The sequence below is a fragment of the Girardinichthys multiradiatus genome, chromosome 7, assembly GCF_021462225.1.
Source record: "Girardinichthys multiradiatus isolate DD_20200921_A chromosome 7, DD_fGirMul_XY1, whole genome shotgun sequence".
NCBI lineage: Eukaryota > Metazoa > Chordata > Actinopteri > Cyprinodontiformes > Goodeidae > Girardinichthys > Girardinichthys multiradiatus.
Window position 1 is genome coordinate 20,494,763 of NC_061800.1, and position 14,544 is coordinate 20,509,306.

Here is a 14,544-nt window from a genome sequence, read left to right on the forward strand (position 1 = left end):
TTAAACCTTCTCATTGTTTTTGTCCCAGACATCCCCCTGTATTTATGTGGGAGAGCAGATGACCCAGTGTGGTTTATGAACCATCTCAGGAGCCATGATTCCTGTATGCATGCTCTTTCCAGCTGGACTGGAGCTTTATTTTTTTCCCTCTACTCTCATTTCTGGGCCTAAAAATCAGGTTAGCGTTTTATAAGGAGCTTAGCGCAGAGGGCCACAGTGTGCCACTAATGTAATAGAGTATCCCTCCCTTTCCCTCTCTCTCTCACACATTCTCATCTGTCCTCTTTTCTCTGTGCATTTGCTTATCCTGTCATGCAGTGACCTTCTCCCTCTGACGTCCATTCTTTCTTTTCTCCCAGCCTGTTTTTTCCACTTTCCCCACTCCTTTGCCTCTGCTTGAACAGATGTGCACGATGTCAGCCTGAGGGTTAAACATTAGGTTTGTCACACGGCTGAGAACTCCGGCTGGAGAGGAGGACAAACAAGGAGGGAGTGAAGCCGAGCTGCTGGCTTGGTTGTTTGGTGAGTTTCAGACTAGAAAGAGAGAGAATGTGTGTGTTTGTGATTGTCCAGGTTATATTCTTGGAAATTTTATGTTTTTGAATGCAACACTCTGATAAGCTCTGTCTGTGTGTTACTATTGGGTTTTGAAATCTTACAAGGATCTCTCTGCAATGTCAATAATCCACCAGATTATCCTCTGTCTCTCTTGTGGCTGAGGTTTGGCTCTGTAAACATCACAACTTCAGTTCACTATGCTTTAATTTTAATCAACTGTTAATGCTAAAAGCACAAGGCAAATTTTATTTTAGGCTTACATTTTTTTTCTGTGATTGTTACACGAGTGTCAGGTGATTGTATCCTTTTAAGAAGGTGTACTCCATGCGAGCAAAAGGTGCAGTATGGACTTTGTATGTTTGTCTATAACCTGATCTATCTTGCGTTATCAGTCAGCCAAGCAAGATTACACTCTGTTGACTCCTTGATGACTGAGGCACAACAGAATCACGAAGTGTGGCTGTAGCCTACACAGACCAGACCGAAGTTAAAATATAGAAATATACAAAACGAAGTAAACTGACCTCAATCTTGTTTCTTATGTTAAATCTCCCCAATTTGGGTGCTTATGATTCTTTAAAATGGGTTTAGTGTTTATAAAATAGAGTTTCACTCTGTCAAATGTGTTTAGACACCTTTTTGCCACTTTAAAACAACAAACCTCACTCTGGAAGAGCTGTGGAGAACAACATCAGCAAGACAAAATAGCAGTGGTGCACTCCTCAAATCCGATCTTTGTGGAAGGTTTGCAAGAAGAAAGACTCCATTGAAATAAAGAAATGTGTAAAACAAATGCGTAAGACGATCCTCTGATCAGATTAGACCATAATTAAGCTTTTTTGCCTACATGCAAAACACTATGTATGTCAAAAAAAATTACCCTGTTCACCCCCCTGAGCACTCCATCCCGACAATAAAAACGCTAAAACATAGTGAAACTGTTTAGCAAAACTGACCATCCAACAGGAAGATGACCCTAAACATACAGCCAGAGCTTTAATGGAACGGTTTAGAGCAAAGCCTATTCATGTGTTTGAATGATTTGAATGACCTAGTCAAAGTCCAGATTTAAATAAAGCAGAGGATCAGTGGTACGAGTTGAAAGTTGACTTTCATAGATGCTCTCCAGTCTGACAGAGCGTGACTAAACAGAACCGTAAGTCTTTAGATGTGCAAAGCTGGTAGAGAATTACCCCTAAAGACTTGCAGCTGTAAGTGCAGCTAAAGGCAGTTTAGATTTAGATTTGTAAAACAAAAAAAAGAATAAAAACCATGTATGTTAGTTAGTCTATCACATAAAACAAGTGGCTGAAAACAATTGCATGCCACACCTTTCTGAGTTTTATTTGTTTGTTTAAACCATCTAACATTTTCCTTTCAATTCACTATTATGCTGCTTTACATTGATCTATAACATGAAATCTCAATTAGTACACTAACGTTTTTGGTTGTAAAGAGAAAACGTGGAGAAATTAAAGGTGTATGAAATCGCACACCAGACTGTGTTGTTTTTTTTTGCCCCTACTACCATTGTACTATCTTAAGCAACATTTTTAGTCATTTTAAAGATAATTGGATTGTTAGACTGTTTGTTATTAACTAAAAAAAAACAAAAAACTAAATAAGGCTACAAATTCATTGAATGACCAGCCTTGATAGAATATTAAATCAGTTCCTCTTAATAATGATTGCATTTTGCTGATGAGGACAAGGTGCTGGTACCCATTAATGCCTGGTTTACAGTGAAGGTTTTTTCTGCTACTGATAATCACTGTAATAAACCTTTGAACTGCACGTCTGTATTTATGCTTGAGAACAAAGAGCACGCCACTGCTCTGTTTGTGCCACTTTAGATGTCCTCCACCATGGGACGACAGCCTGCAAACATGGTATGCCTGGACCTTTTGTTGAACCAGGTACTTTATGTTAATGTTTCCTTATCGTTAAAACATATTTTATTCTCTATCTTGTATGTTTTCTTCTGAAGCATTGGGCGGATGGAGTCTTTCTTTGGAGACAATGAAGAAAGCACAGAGGACATTACAAGTGAGATTGTCTCTAGTAGAAATTTTAAGAAGTGTTCATTTGAAGCGACAAAAAACGTGATATTTTGGTGAAGTGGTTGTATGCGTTTTGTTTGAATAAACCTGAATCTGTTTTTTAACCCTTGCAGAACGTAAAAGCTCCAAAATCAAGTCTCTGAAAACTCGTTTCTTCAGGAAGAGTAAGAAGACGGGTGCAGAAGCTGATGCCAAGCTCAGCCAGTCAACCAGTGATATAACTGCTGGAAAAGTGTTGGGTTCAGATGAAGATTTAGCGTGAGTGCACAGATGAAAGGAAACCTCTGCAAATATTACATCTGTTTCACGTTCCTTATTTGCCTCGATCTTCTCTTCTTTGTCATTAAAGCTCTCAGGGTGCGATGGGATCCCGAGCGTTTTCCCATGACAGCATCTTTCTGGATGATCAAGTCCTTTCAGACCCTGATCCAGTCAGGGTTTTATCTCAGGAGAATGTTCACAGCAAAATCAAATCTCTGCAGGTATGTTCTCTTTGCGTTTCTCAAAACCAGGAATTTGAGTCAAGAGTAGCACATTTAACAGCAACATCCCGTGCTTCACTATCATAGATTAAACTCCAGCTGGAGAAAAGGCATTTTGGGCCACCCCCGATGGTTCTGCCCACCAGGAGTCCAGAGAACACGGCTCACCAGTCAGAGGACTTTCCTTTCCATAACTCTAATGAAACCTCAGAAGAAGGAACCCTCACAAAGGTAATTCATCATCTGATTTTTGTAGACTGAACATATAAAAGCATGCCATGCGGGGGTCCCTAGAATTAATATTATCTACAATGTAAACAAAAGGTGGAAGAAATATGCTCATAATTTAAACATTGTATGCAACTGATAACAACTGAGACAGAATAATAAAAACTAAAGAAATTACTGTTGACATTTAATAACAGCAATATATTTAAGCAAGACTGGTACACTGGACTTGGCCTTGTTTTGCATCATCTTGTTTTACACAATGTGTTTTGTGGATTATGGGTCTAAATGATTGGTTTTAAAACATGAAATAAATTAATAAATGTTGCCCTAACCATTGTTATAAAGTTACTCATGCCTAGTTTCCTTCGTTCGCAACACATTGATGACTCTGTTTTTTAACTGTACACAAAGTCCACTTCTATGGTCCCTCTTTTATACTATAAATAGTTTAAGAATTAAATTGAGAAGATAGGACAGGGTAAGGTAGAATTCAGAACATTTTATCATTTTGTCACATTACAGCTACAAGCCTAAATGCATTTAACTGAGATTTTATGTGACAGACCAACATAAAGTAATGCAGAATTATGATGGAAAAGTATTTTATGGTTTTCTAAACTTTTTAGAACAAACAATCTAAAATACATGGCATGCCTTTGTATTCTGCCCTGTTTTACTCTAATACGATTAAATAAAATCAAATGCAACCAGCTGCCTTTAGAATTTGCCCAATTACTAAACACTCGTACTCGTACTCGTCGTCTTCCGCTTATCCGGGACCGGGTCGCAGGGGCAGCAGACTTAGCAGAGACACCCAGACGTCCCTCTCCCCAGACACCTCCTCCAGCTTTTCCGGGGGGAGCCCAAGGCGTTCCCAGGCTGAGAGACAGAGACATAGTCCCTCCAGCGTGTCTTGGGCCGTCCCCTGGGCTTCCTCCCGGTGAGGCGTGCCTGGAACACCTCCCGAGGAAGGCGTCCAGGAGGCATCCGGTATAGATGCCCGAGCCACCTCAACTAGCTCCTCTCGATGTGGAGGAGCAGCGGCTCTACTCCGAGCCCCTCCCGGATGGCCGAGCCACCCTACGGAGGAAGCTCATTTCAGCCGCTTGTATCCGGGATCTCGTTCTTTCGGTCATGACCCAAAGTTCATGGCCATAGGTGAGGGTAGGAACGTAGACCCACCAGTAAATCGAGAGCTCCGCTTTTCGGCTCAGCTCTCTCTTCACCACAATGGACCGGCACAGTGCCCCCATTATTGCGGCAGGTGCACCGATCCGTCTGTCGATCTCCCGCTCCATTCTTCCCTCACTCGTGAACAAGACCCAGAGATACTTAAACTCCTCCACTTGAGGCAGGAACTCCCCTCCAACCTGAAGAGGACAAGCCACCCTTTTCCGGTCAAGAACCATGGCCTCTGACTTGGAGGAGCTGATCTTCATCCCAGCCACTTCACACCCGGCTGCGAACCGCCCCAGTGCATGCTGTAGGTCTTGGCTAGAGGGGGCCAGCAGGACCACGTCATCTGCAAAAAGAAGAGACAAAATTCAATGGTCCCCAAACCAGACCCCCTCCGGCCCTTGGCTGCGCCTAGAAATCCTGTCCATAAAAGTTATGAACAGGACCGGTGACAAAGGGCAGCCCTGCCGGAGTCCAACATGCATCGACCGGGAACAGGTCCGACTTAGTGCCGGCAATGCGGACCAAACTCCTGCTCCGCTTGTTCAAGGACTGGATGGCACCTAATAAAGGGCCCCCGATTCCATACTCCTGGAGCACCCCCCACAGGGCATCACGAGGGACACAGTCGAATGCTTTCTCCAGATCCACAAAACACATGTGGACCGGTTGGGCAAACCCCCATAAACCCTCAAGTACCCTGTAGAGGGTATAGAGCTGGTCCAGTGTTCCACGGCCGGGACGAAAACCACACTGCTTCTCCTGAACCTGAGGTTCGACTATCGGCCGGACTCTCCTCTCCAATACCCTGGCGTAGGCGTTACCAGGGAGGCTGAGGAGTGTGATCCCCCTGTAGTTGGAACACACCCTCCGGGTCACCCTTCTTATGTAGGGGGACCACCACCCCAGTCTGCCAGTCCAGAGGCACTGTCCCCGACCACAACGCAATGTTGAAGAGGCGTGTCAACAATGACAGCCCCACAACATCCAAAGACTTGCGGTACTCAGGGTGGATCTCATCCAACCCCGAAGCCTTGCCACCGCGGAGCTTTTTAACCACCTCGGTGACTTCAGTCTGGGTGATGAAAGAGTCCAACCCCGAGTCCCCAGCCTCTGTTTCCACCAGGGAATGCGTGATGGCAGGATTGAGGAGATCCTCAAAGTACTCCTTCCACCGCCCGATAATGTCCTCATTCGAGGTCAATAGCCTCCCACCCCCAACAGTGTTGGCGAAGCACTGCTTCCCCCTCCCGAGGCGCCGGACGATTTACCAGAATCGCTTCGAAGCCAACCGGTAGTCCTTCTCCATGTCCTCACCGAACTCCTCCCAGGCCCGAGTTTTTGGCTGTGCCACAGCCCGGGCCGCGGCACGCTTGGCCTCACAGTACCCATCAGCCACTTCAGGAGTCCCACAAGCCAACCACAGCCGATGGGACTCCTACTTCAGCTTGACAGCGTCCCTTACTGCCGGTGTCCACCATCGGGTTCTGGGATTGCCGCCGTGACAGGCACCGCAGACATTACGGCCGCAGCTACGGGCAGCAGCATCGACAATAGATGCGGAGAACGTGGTCCACTAAGACTCTGTGTCTCCAACATCAATCTGGTCAAAGCTCTCCCGGAGGTGGGAGTTGAATACATCCCTGGCCGAGGTCTCCGCCAGACGTTCCCAGCAGACCCTCACTATGCGCTTGGGCCTTAAGTCTGTCCGGCTTTCTCGTCCTCCAGCGGATCCAACTCACCAGCAAGTGGTGATCAGTGGACAGCTCAGTCCCTCTCTTCACCCGAGTGTCCAAAACATGTGGCCGAAGGTCTGATGATACAACAACAAAGTCGATCATTGACCTCCTGCCTAGGGTATCCTGGTGCCAAGTGCAATGATGGACACCCTTATGTTTGAACATGGTGTTCATTATGGACAATCTGTGACTAGCACAGAAGTCCAATAACAAAGCACCACTCGGATTCAGATCGGGGAGGCCATTCCTCCCGATCACGCCTCTCCAGGTGTCACTGTCGTTTCCCACGTGGGCCTTGATTACTAAACACAGTGTGTGTCATTTCAGCTCAGTATATAACCAGCTGTTCTGTGAAGGCCTCAGAGGTTTGTTAGAAAACATTGGTGAGCAAATAGTATCATGAAGACCAAGGAGCACAGCAGACAGGTCAGGGATGAAGTTATAGAGAAGTTTAAATCAAAGTTAGGTTATAAAACAAGATTTTAAGCATAAAACATTTCACAGAGAACTGTTTAAAGGGAATACTCTGGCACAGGTGTTGACCTACATAACCGGCAAACCTAAACTGCCATGTTGGAAAGTGTAGGTAGCTTTGAAGGAGCTCCAGAGATCCACAGCTCAGGTGGGAGAGTCTGTTGACCACAAAACTATTAGAGATGCACTCCACATATCTGACCTTTGTAGACGAGTGGTAATTGGACGAGTGGTAATTGAAGAAAAGCCATGTGAGGTGTTGTTTGCAGTTAGCCACCAGCTATGTAAAGATGTGAAAGATGGCCCCTTAGTCAGAAGAGAACAAAACTGAACTTTTTGATCTACATGCAAAATGTTATCTTTGGGAGGAAATTACCACTGCACATGAAACTGGACATATCTGTCATATTGGTGGGTTTAAGACTCTGATAACACACAATCACGAGAAGCAGAAAGTATGTTTTGAAACGGTTTATTCTTAAAGCCAGGGTAGTGGATGAAACAGAAACCAGGGCTGGGTCAGTGGATCGAACTGGAATTAATCTAGGCATGTGGGAGAAGGAGACAAATTTAGATGGATTCAGAACTGGAATGTTGGATCTTGCAGGATTGGAATTTATTGGAAGACTTACTGAGTTGGTGGTTTGAGCTAGACGGTGGGGGAATAAGTCCTTCTCCACAGTGGCTGTGGTTGGCAGGCCGCCAGCAGGCTTGTTCCAGTAATCTCCAGTTGGTGTTCTCCCTTTTTCTGCAGCGAATCTCCGCTGTGACTTGAGGGGGACATTGGAGGGTGGACAGGCAGGTGAATACTCCTCTGAGTTAGGTTTGGTGAGGCTGGGCTTGGAGTTGGAGAATAGAGCACGGACCATAAGTTGAAGGCGTTGTGACTTTGAGCTGTGACACTCCTTCAGAAACGACTCCAGACTGCTGGTGCAGAAAAATCCACGAAACACCCGACAAGGCTGGATCTGTAGATCAAGGAAGACAAATGAAACGATTAATTTTCAAGGATAACGAAACTGCATAGAAGCAGGGGTCGAGCCGTTTACCACTGAGTGAACAACGGGCTGATGCCTTCCGCTGGCTCTCCGCTCCCTAAAGAAGCCCAGCTGATTGCTGACAGATGAGGTACACCTGTGCAGAAGCACCTACCCGTCACACCCTAAAACTGGAGAAACAGAAAAAAACAGCACAGCACACACATAACCTGCACACAGCCACCGTGGATTCTGACAATACCATTCCCACCACAAAACATAGTAGTGTCAGCATCATGCTATTGGGATTATTTTTTCAGCTCAGACACCAAAGCTGTTCAGAGTTGATTGACAGATGAAGCTAAATTAATGACAGTCCTGGATGGGAATCTGTTAATGGCTCATAAGAGTGGGGCAGAGCAGGAGCCAGAGCCACATGACAAGAGTTTAGACCAAAACATATTCATGAATTAGAATGGCTGAGTCTGAGACGCTCTTCATACAATCTTAAGGAACTTGAGCTATTTAAAGAATTTAAAGAATTGGTAAATTTGTAATTCTCTTGGTGTACAGTATGAAGCTTGCAGCCATAATTGCAGTGAAATGTGGTTATAAAAACATTTGTGTTCAGGTGGGCTGAACACAAATGCACACCACCCTTTTCAGATAAATTACTTTAAAGTTTATGATTAAAATGCAACAACACCTGTGTAAAAAGTCTAATTATTGTTGCAAGGCCCTGTAATCAATGAAATATTTTAAATACCAATAATATTATGAAAGGTAAATGTTTCTGTTGCCTTTGCCTTTACAGACAACATCTCAGCCAACCACTCCTCCTGTCTCACCAATCTCCAGACTGTCTCAAACAAGATCTCAGCCCCAAATTCATTTTTCTCCCCTTGGATCCAACTATCCCTCAACAAGTACAGTTGAGGCCCCAGTAGACTTCAGCACCCCAGCTAAATTCAGCACCTCCTTAGATACATCTGCTGCCCGCCACAGGATGTCCATCAAACCTAGAAACCAGAGGGCCCTTGCTAAGAAGAAACCATCTTCTGGGGTGAGAATCTGCACTCTCACAAATACAGCACTAAACATATGTTTCACTTACATTCTCTTAATATTATTTATCTTCTCTATTTAGACTCAACCTGCATCTCCTATATGCGACCTTAAAACCCCTGAGTGCTTTGAGCTTGTGCAAGAACAAGAAATGGAGGTTGTTCCTCAAGAGGGAGAAGTAGAGGAGAGAGATAATGCCAATCTTTCCCAGCTTTCTCCTTTAAAATTTGAAGAGGTGTCACCAGTTTTACCTGAGGTAGCACCCAAATTACCCACTCAAAGTTTTACCCAACAGGACAAAGCTCTTCCTGAGACTGACGCCTTCCCAGTTCCTCGAGTCAAGCCTCCTAGGCGATTGGATACATCGTCCAGTAAACGGCCGCACTCTTCCTACATCGAGTCAGAAATAAAGGAGAAAAAAGAAGCCAATTTGGAAAGCCAAGTAGCATCCCAAAACAAGAGAAATACTTTTAATGTCAGTATGACTGAAGTCTCCTCTGACCAGCTCTCCCCGTTCAGCTCGTTTTTGGCATCCAAGGCATTTTCTGCTCAGCAGCAGCCTCTCCAAAGGGATGAGGACACCGCAACAAGAATAAAGAGACAATCACCAAGATCTGGCTCTTTTCATGGGTCCAGAAACTGTGAGGAAGAGAGACCTCGATCAGGCAGTTTCACAGGAGTCCCGCAAAATCCTGAAGCCAAAACTAAAACGTTTGGAGGAACAGAAGAGAAAATCACAAGAGAAAAGGAGGAACAAAAATGTTTACAGCCTAAAGGAAGCCCCTTTGCTGCAGAAAGACCCAGTAGCTCATCTCTTCCATGGGAGAGAAATTTCAGCTTTAAAAAAGCAGAACCAGTGTCACCAGCCAAAAACGCACCCTCAGACACATTCACCTTGGAGACAATGAGAGTGGACAGCACCCAGGAGCTACTGGATCAGGCAGAAGAAGCAAAACAACTTCCAAAGGATGAAACAAAGACACCTTTTGGTATTAAGCTTCGTTCCACATCACACTCATTTAAGTTCCGCTCTGAAGCAGGTGCTCAGCGCCAGTCAACAATGCTGCCGCCTGATGACCAAGATGATAAAAAGAAAAGTTCCACTCAAATGTCTGAAAGGCTACTAGCAAACACGAGCTGCATGCTCAAATCATCAGGTGAGTAATCCCTCACTGAACAAATGTGCAAAACAAAGCCTTTAATTTGACTACCTTTATTTAGAGGGGAATAAAATAACTCCTGTTAGGAAATTATTGAAAGAGAAAACAAATACCTGGTGCTCTTCCAGTTGAGAAAGACATGAATACATTCTAGTCAGGTAAGGCAGAGGTGTATTAATCTTCACAAGTCAGGAAATGGCTGCAACAAATAGCTACTGGCTTGAACTTGTTTTTTTTTCCACAATTAGAGAAAGAATGGAAAAAGTACAAAATAGCTGGAACTATGAGAAACAAGGCTGAAGGAAGCTTATTTTGCAGTGAAGATGAAAGTGAGGGAGGTATTTCAAAAGCTCACTATTAGAGAACTGCAGCAATGGCTGACATCTTTGGGTCTCCAAATAAAAAGACACTATCCAAATTTCAACAGATCGTTTGGTAAGCATGCCAGAAAAAGCCTTTTCCGTCAAACTATTACAAAACTTAACATATGTAGTACTTTATTGGGAATCGTGTTTTGTTCAGATGTAATTGATGCTTTTCAGCAACAAACACTCAAGGTCAACCTGGCATAAAACCAAGGACAAATATATGGGGAAGCACCTCAAGCCCAGTGTTAAGTTTGGTGAAGGATCAGTGATGCTGTGAACTTTTTTCTCCTTCTGGAATCCTTTTTAGAGGTCATCAAATCATGAACTATTTGAAATCCCTGAACATTTTGATTAGAAATCTGGTGACCTCTGCCAAAAAAGAGAAAATTAGTCATCATTGAGTCTTTTAGTAGTGTAATGATCTGAAACATATGACCAAATCAACAAAGAAACGGTTCATCGGACACAGAATCAGCTTTGTTCTATGATATCAGTCCCCAGACTTTAATCCTATAACAAACATATAATGGCAATAAGAAATATTTTCTTTTATGGCTTTTGATGCATCTGTGAGCCAATAAGTGTCTAGGGTGTTGTATTTAAAAAATATATAAAACTACAGGAAATGGAAAAGATAAAGATAACATTTGCATTTTGATGAGATAAAAGGGGTTTTAATTGCAGACAGCTGACAATGTATGCACTTTAACATATGGTGTGGCTTTACAGCTTTTGCAAAACTTTAGTATTCTAGTTAAATATTGTATGATGTGCTGCTGTGTCTTCATAACAAGAACATGGTAAATGATCAATCCAGAAAGATAAGGCTTTTTGTAATCACACAGGAACTTTGCACTCATTTAAATACCACTTGGCTAACATATCTAACAGAGTTGTGTCACTCATTAGATCCAGCTCCTTTTGGCATCAAACCTTCACTCAGGCATACCACTTCACTTGAAGAAAGTCCTCAAACCACTCCCACAGAAGTCCAAACAACCTCCCTAACCCCAAGGGAAGCTGAAACTACCCCCCTGGAGACTCAGCCTAGCCCCCAAGCAGCCTCATCTGAGGTGTCCTGGATGAGTCTGGCCATGGAGAAGACCAGGAGCCTCCAACTGCTTTTTACCAGCAGATTTCAAAGAGATTTTACTGGAACACAAACTGCAGCTCAGCCTAAAAGTCAAGAAGAGACAATGACCGGGTCTCAGATCCAAGTCCAGACGGTAAAGATTCAACAAAGCACAACACAGCCATCATCGGACACACTGAAAGATGAATCAGTTCAAAGCAGTAGTCAAGAGCAAGCTGCCAAATCTTCAACAACCGCAAAGCAAAGGAAGATGACCCTGATATCTCAGTTTGAATCATTCAGCGCTAAAGACTCTCCGATGTCTAGACAAACGAGCCAATCAGATGTTCAAACCATCCCAAAAACAACCCAGTCTCTATCACGCTTATCTCCTCAAACAGGTACCACATCTCCATTTACACGAGGGAATGTGTCCCAGTTGCTTGGACCATCTTGCCTATCCTCAGTTCAGCAGCAAACCTCCTGGAGCAATCGAGGTCTCCAACCTACCACCCAGCTCAAACCTGCGCCTTCAGCACCGGAGTCAGAACCTGCAGTCATATCAGCTGCAGCTCCTACTCTAAACTCTGCCTTGGAAAGAAGAGAAAGAGAAGCCAGTGTTCCTAAAGAAAGTCCATCCCTCTTAAGCAAGAGGGTACTTTGGAGTGGATCAGTGGCCGACAGGGCTGTCTTTCTGGAGAAACGGGCAGAGTGTTCAACGCTGCCATTGCTAAAGGAGGTTAGTGGCACTTTGGAGCTGTATCTCTCTTGTAAAACAAATAGTAAAGAGACTTTTAAACAATTGGAAATCAGACAGTTGTATAGAATGGATATATTGACATTGATTCAAAAATGTAATTAGGTGTTAAAAATTTTTTATTTCTTTGAATAGTAAAATAAGTCTCCTTTTCTGAAAAATGAACAAATAATTTTGTTTTTTTTCTCAGGTGGAACAGAAGAAAGTTCAAACACAAATGCCGACCTCAGGTGATAACACTTTGGGTAAACTTTTCCCTCTAAGCAAAGATACAGTGGAAATTAGGCAAGTGGCAAAATCAGCAGGTATGTTGGCACACATTTGTCATAATAATGCAGTTCCTTGCAAAAGCATTCATACCACTTCACAATTTGTCACAGTCCAGCCACAAGGACTTTATGATAGACCAGCACATAACAGCATAATCAGTAGAAAGAAAAATAATACATGGTTTTCAGATATGTTTACAAGAAAATCTGAAAACTTTGATGTGCATCTTTATTTTGCCCCTTTGAGTCAAAACTTTGGAGAACCACCTAGAGGTATAAGTGGTTAAAGAGCAGGTATAAAGGTATAAAGAGCAGCATGTCTTCTGGGGTATGTCCACTACCAGCTTTGCACGTGACTTTTTTCCTCATTCTTCCGTGCAACATAACTCAGGCTTAGATGATATATAGAGTTTCTGTGAAAATCTATTTTTAGGTGTTGTCATAGATTTTTGGTTGGATTTAGGTAAGGACTTTGACTGGACCATTCATGAACAAGAATAACCTTGGATCTAAACAAGTGGTTTTCAGATTTTTTTTATGACAAGAGTCATCTCACGAAATACTACATTTTCCAGGTACCACAGTATTGTCAAGACATTTCAAAACAGTTGTACTTTTCTGCTTGTTATTTTTTTGTCATATGACAGCAAAAAAAAAAATTTTTTCATTTGTATTTCATGTTTGAAGTAAATGTTCCAGGCTGGAAAGATAAACTGAAAGGGCCCAGGAAGTTAGAGTTCCAAGTGGAAAAGATGAAGCTTTCTCACCAGCCCCAACCCGTGTCCCCTGCTGTGTCTCCTACATGACTTGTGGTAAAGTGCAAATTGGATTTCTATCTACAAAGGCTCTCTTCTTGCCACTCCTCCATAAAGGTCAGATTTGTGGAATGCCCAACTAGTTGTTCTGTCATCAGACTTTCTCACCTGAGCTGTGGATCTCTGCAGCTCCTCCAAAGTTACCATTGGCCATTTGGTTGCTTCCCTGACCAGTGACCTCCTGGTGTGGCCAGTCAGTTTAGGTAGAAAGACATGTCTTAGGTCTTTCTTTTACTGTTGAGCCATCATACACGGAACAATGTGCAGTGAGAGGTTCAAAGCTTAGGATACTGTTTTATAATGAATCCCTCTTTAAACTTCTTCAGAACTTTATCCCTGCTCTGCCTGCTGTGTTCTTTGGTCTTTGTGATGCAATTTGTTCAATCATTTTCTCTAACAAACCTCTGAGGCCTTCAGAGAACCTTTACATTTATACTGAGATTAAATCACTCACATGTGGACACCATTTACTAATTAGGTCATATCTGACAACAGTTAACTACATTATTTTTGTTTGGGGCATCCGAGTAAAGGTTAAATATAAAGGTGTGCACCAGATTTTTTCAGATTTTTATTTTTCATTTCTGGAAGCCATGTGTCACTTTCCTTCTACTTCACAATTCTGCACTACTTTGTGTTGATTTATCTCAAAGATCACAACAAAACACACTGAGGTTTATGGTTGTAATGTGGCAAAATGTAGAAAGGTTCAAGGCACTGTAAATGTACAGATGCTTCACTAATATTCAAAATGGTACGCTGGGCTGTGATGTAGAGTTTTCCTTCTCTTGCATTTTATAGAATCAAGCCCCTCCAGGGTTTTAGAAAAGCCTCGTGAGGACAAATGGACCCGGAAAAACGTGGAGTTGCCCTCATCCCCATCTTCTTTACGCACTCATTCGTCAGAGCTGGAGTCTGACAGTGGCCAGCCCTCCTGGATGGAGCTGGCCAAGAGGAAGTCAATGGCTTGGAGCGATAAGAGCATGGACTAAGAAGAGAAACTGAGAGATATACAGGTTCTGGAAACAAGTACTGCTCCGAATGTGAGAATAAGGCAGAAGTTCAGTGAAGCTGCCTGGAAGGTGTTGATCAGATGTAGTGGGTTAGGATTTTTATTTAATCACAAAGTTTCAGTGTTTTAGCAACAGAAAGAGAGACTTAATAAAATTCATTTCATTATAACCCCACTTTATAATAAGATGTGTTTATGGATAATTTTTAATAATATTAAACAGTTTACAGCTGTAAAATGTTTATACTAAACAATAAAATGTAAATTAAATTAGTTTCTCTTGTTGAGCATCTTATTTACAGAGTAAACCAAAAAAGTTGTTAGTTTCT

General features: G+C 43.0%; 1 protein-coding gene across 5 annotated transcripts; it reads left to right on the forward strand.

The window, feature by feature from the left end:
- The first annotated feature begins 314 nt into the window (after nt 1-314).
- Nucleotides 315-14,488, forward strand: cracdla (cracd like a). 5 transcript variants are annotated; one of them, XM_047370517.1, is made up of 11 exons: nt 315-522; nt 2,546-2,604; nt 2,732-2,876; nt 2,968-3,100; nt 3,188-3,331; nt 8,512-8,760; nt 8,845-9,919; nt 11,200-12,101; nt 12,310-12,424; nt 13,076-13,200; nt 14,005-14,140. In XM_047370517.1, exons 2-10 carry the CDS (start codon nt 2,556-2,558, stop codon nt 13,192-13,194), a joined length of 2,931 nt encoding a protein of 976 aa, XP_047226473.1. In that variant the 5' UTR covers nt 315-522; nt 2,546-2,555; the 3' UTR covers nt 13,195-13,200; nt 14,005-14,140. The 5 variants fall into 5 exon arrangements, 4 of the variants coding, with proteins under 4 accessions (XP_047226473.1, XP_047226471.1, XP_047226469.1 ...); XR_007038996.1 differs by lacking the exon at nt 14,005-14,140 and having other exon boundaries at nt 12,310-12,963; XM_047370515.1 differs by lacking the exon at nt 14,005-14,140 and adding an exon at nt 2,412-2,447 and having other exon boundaries at nt 12,310-13,200.
- Nucleotides 14,489-14,544: the final 56 nt, after the last annotated feature.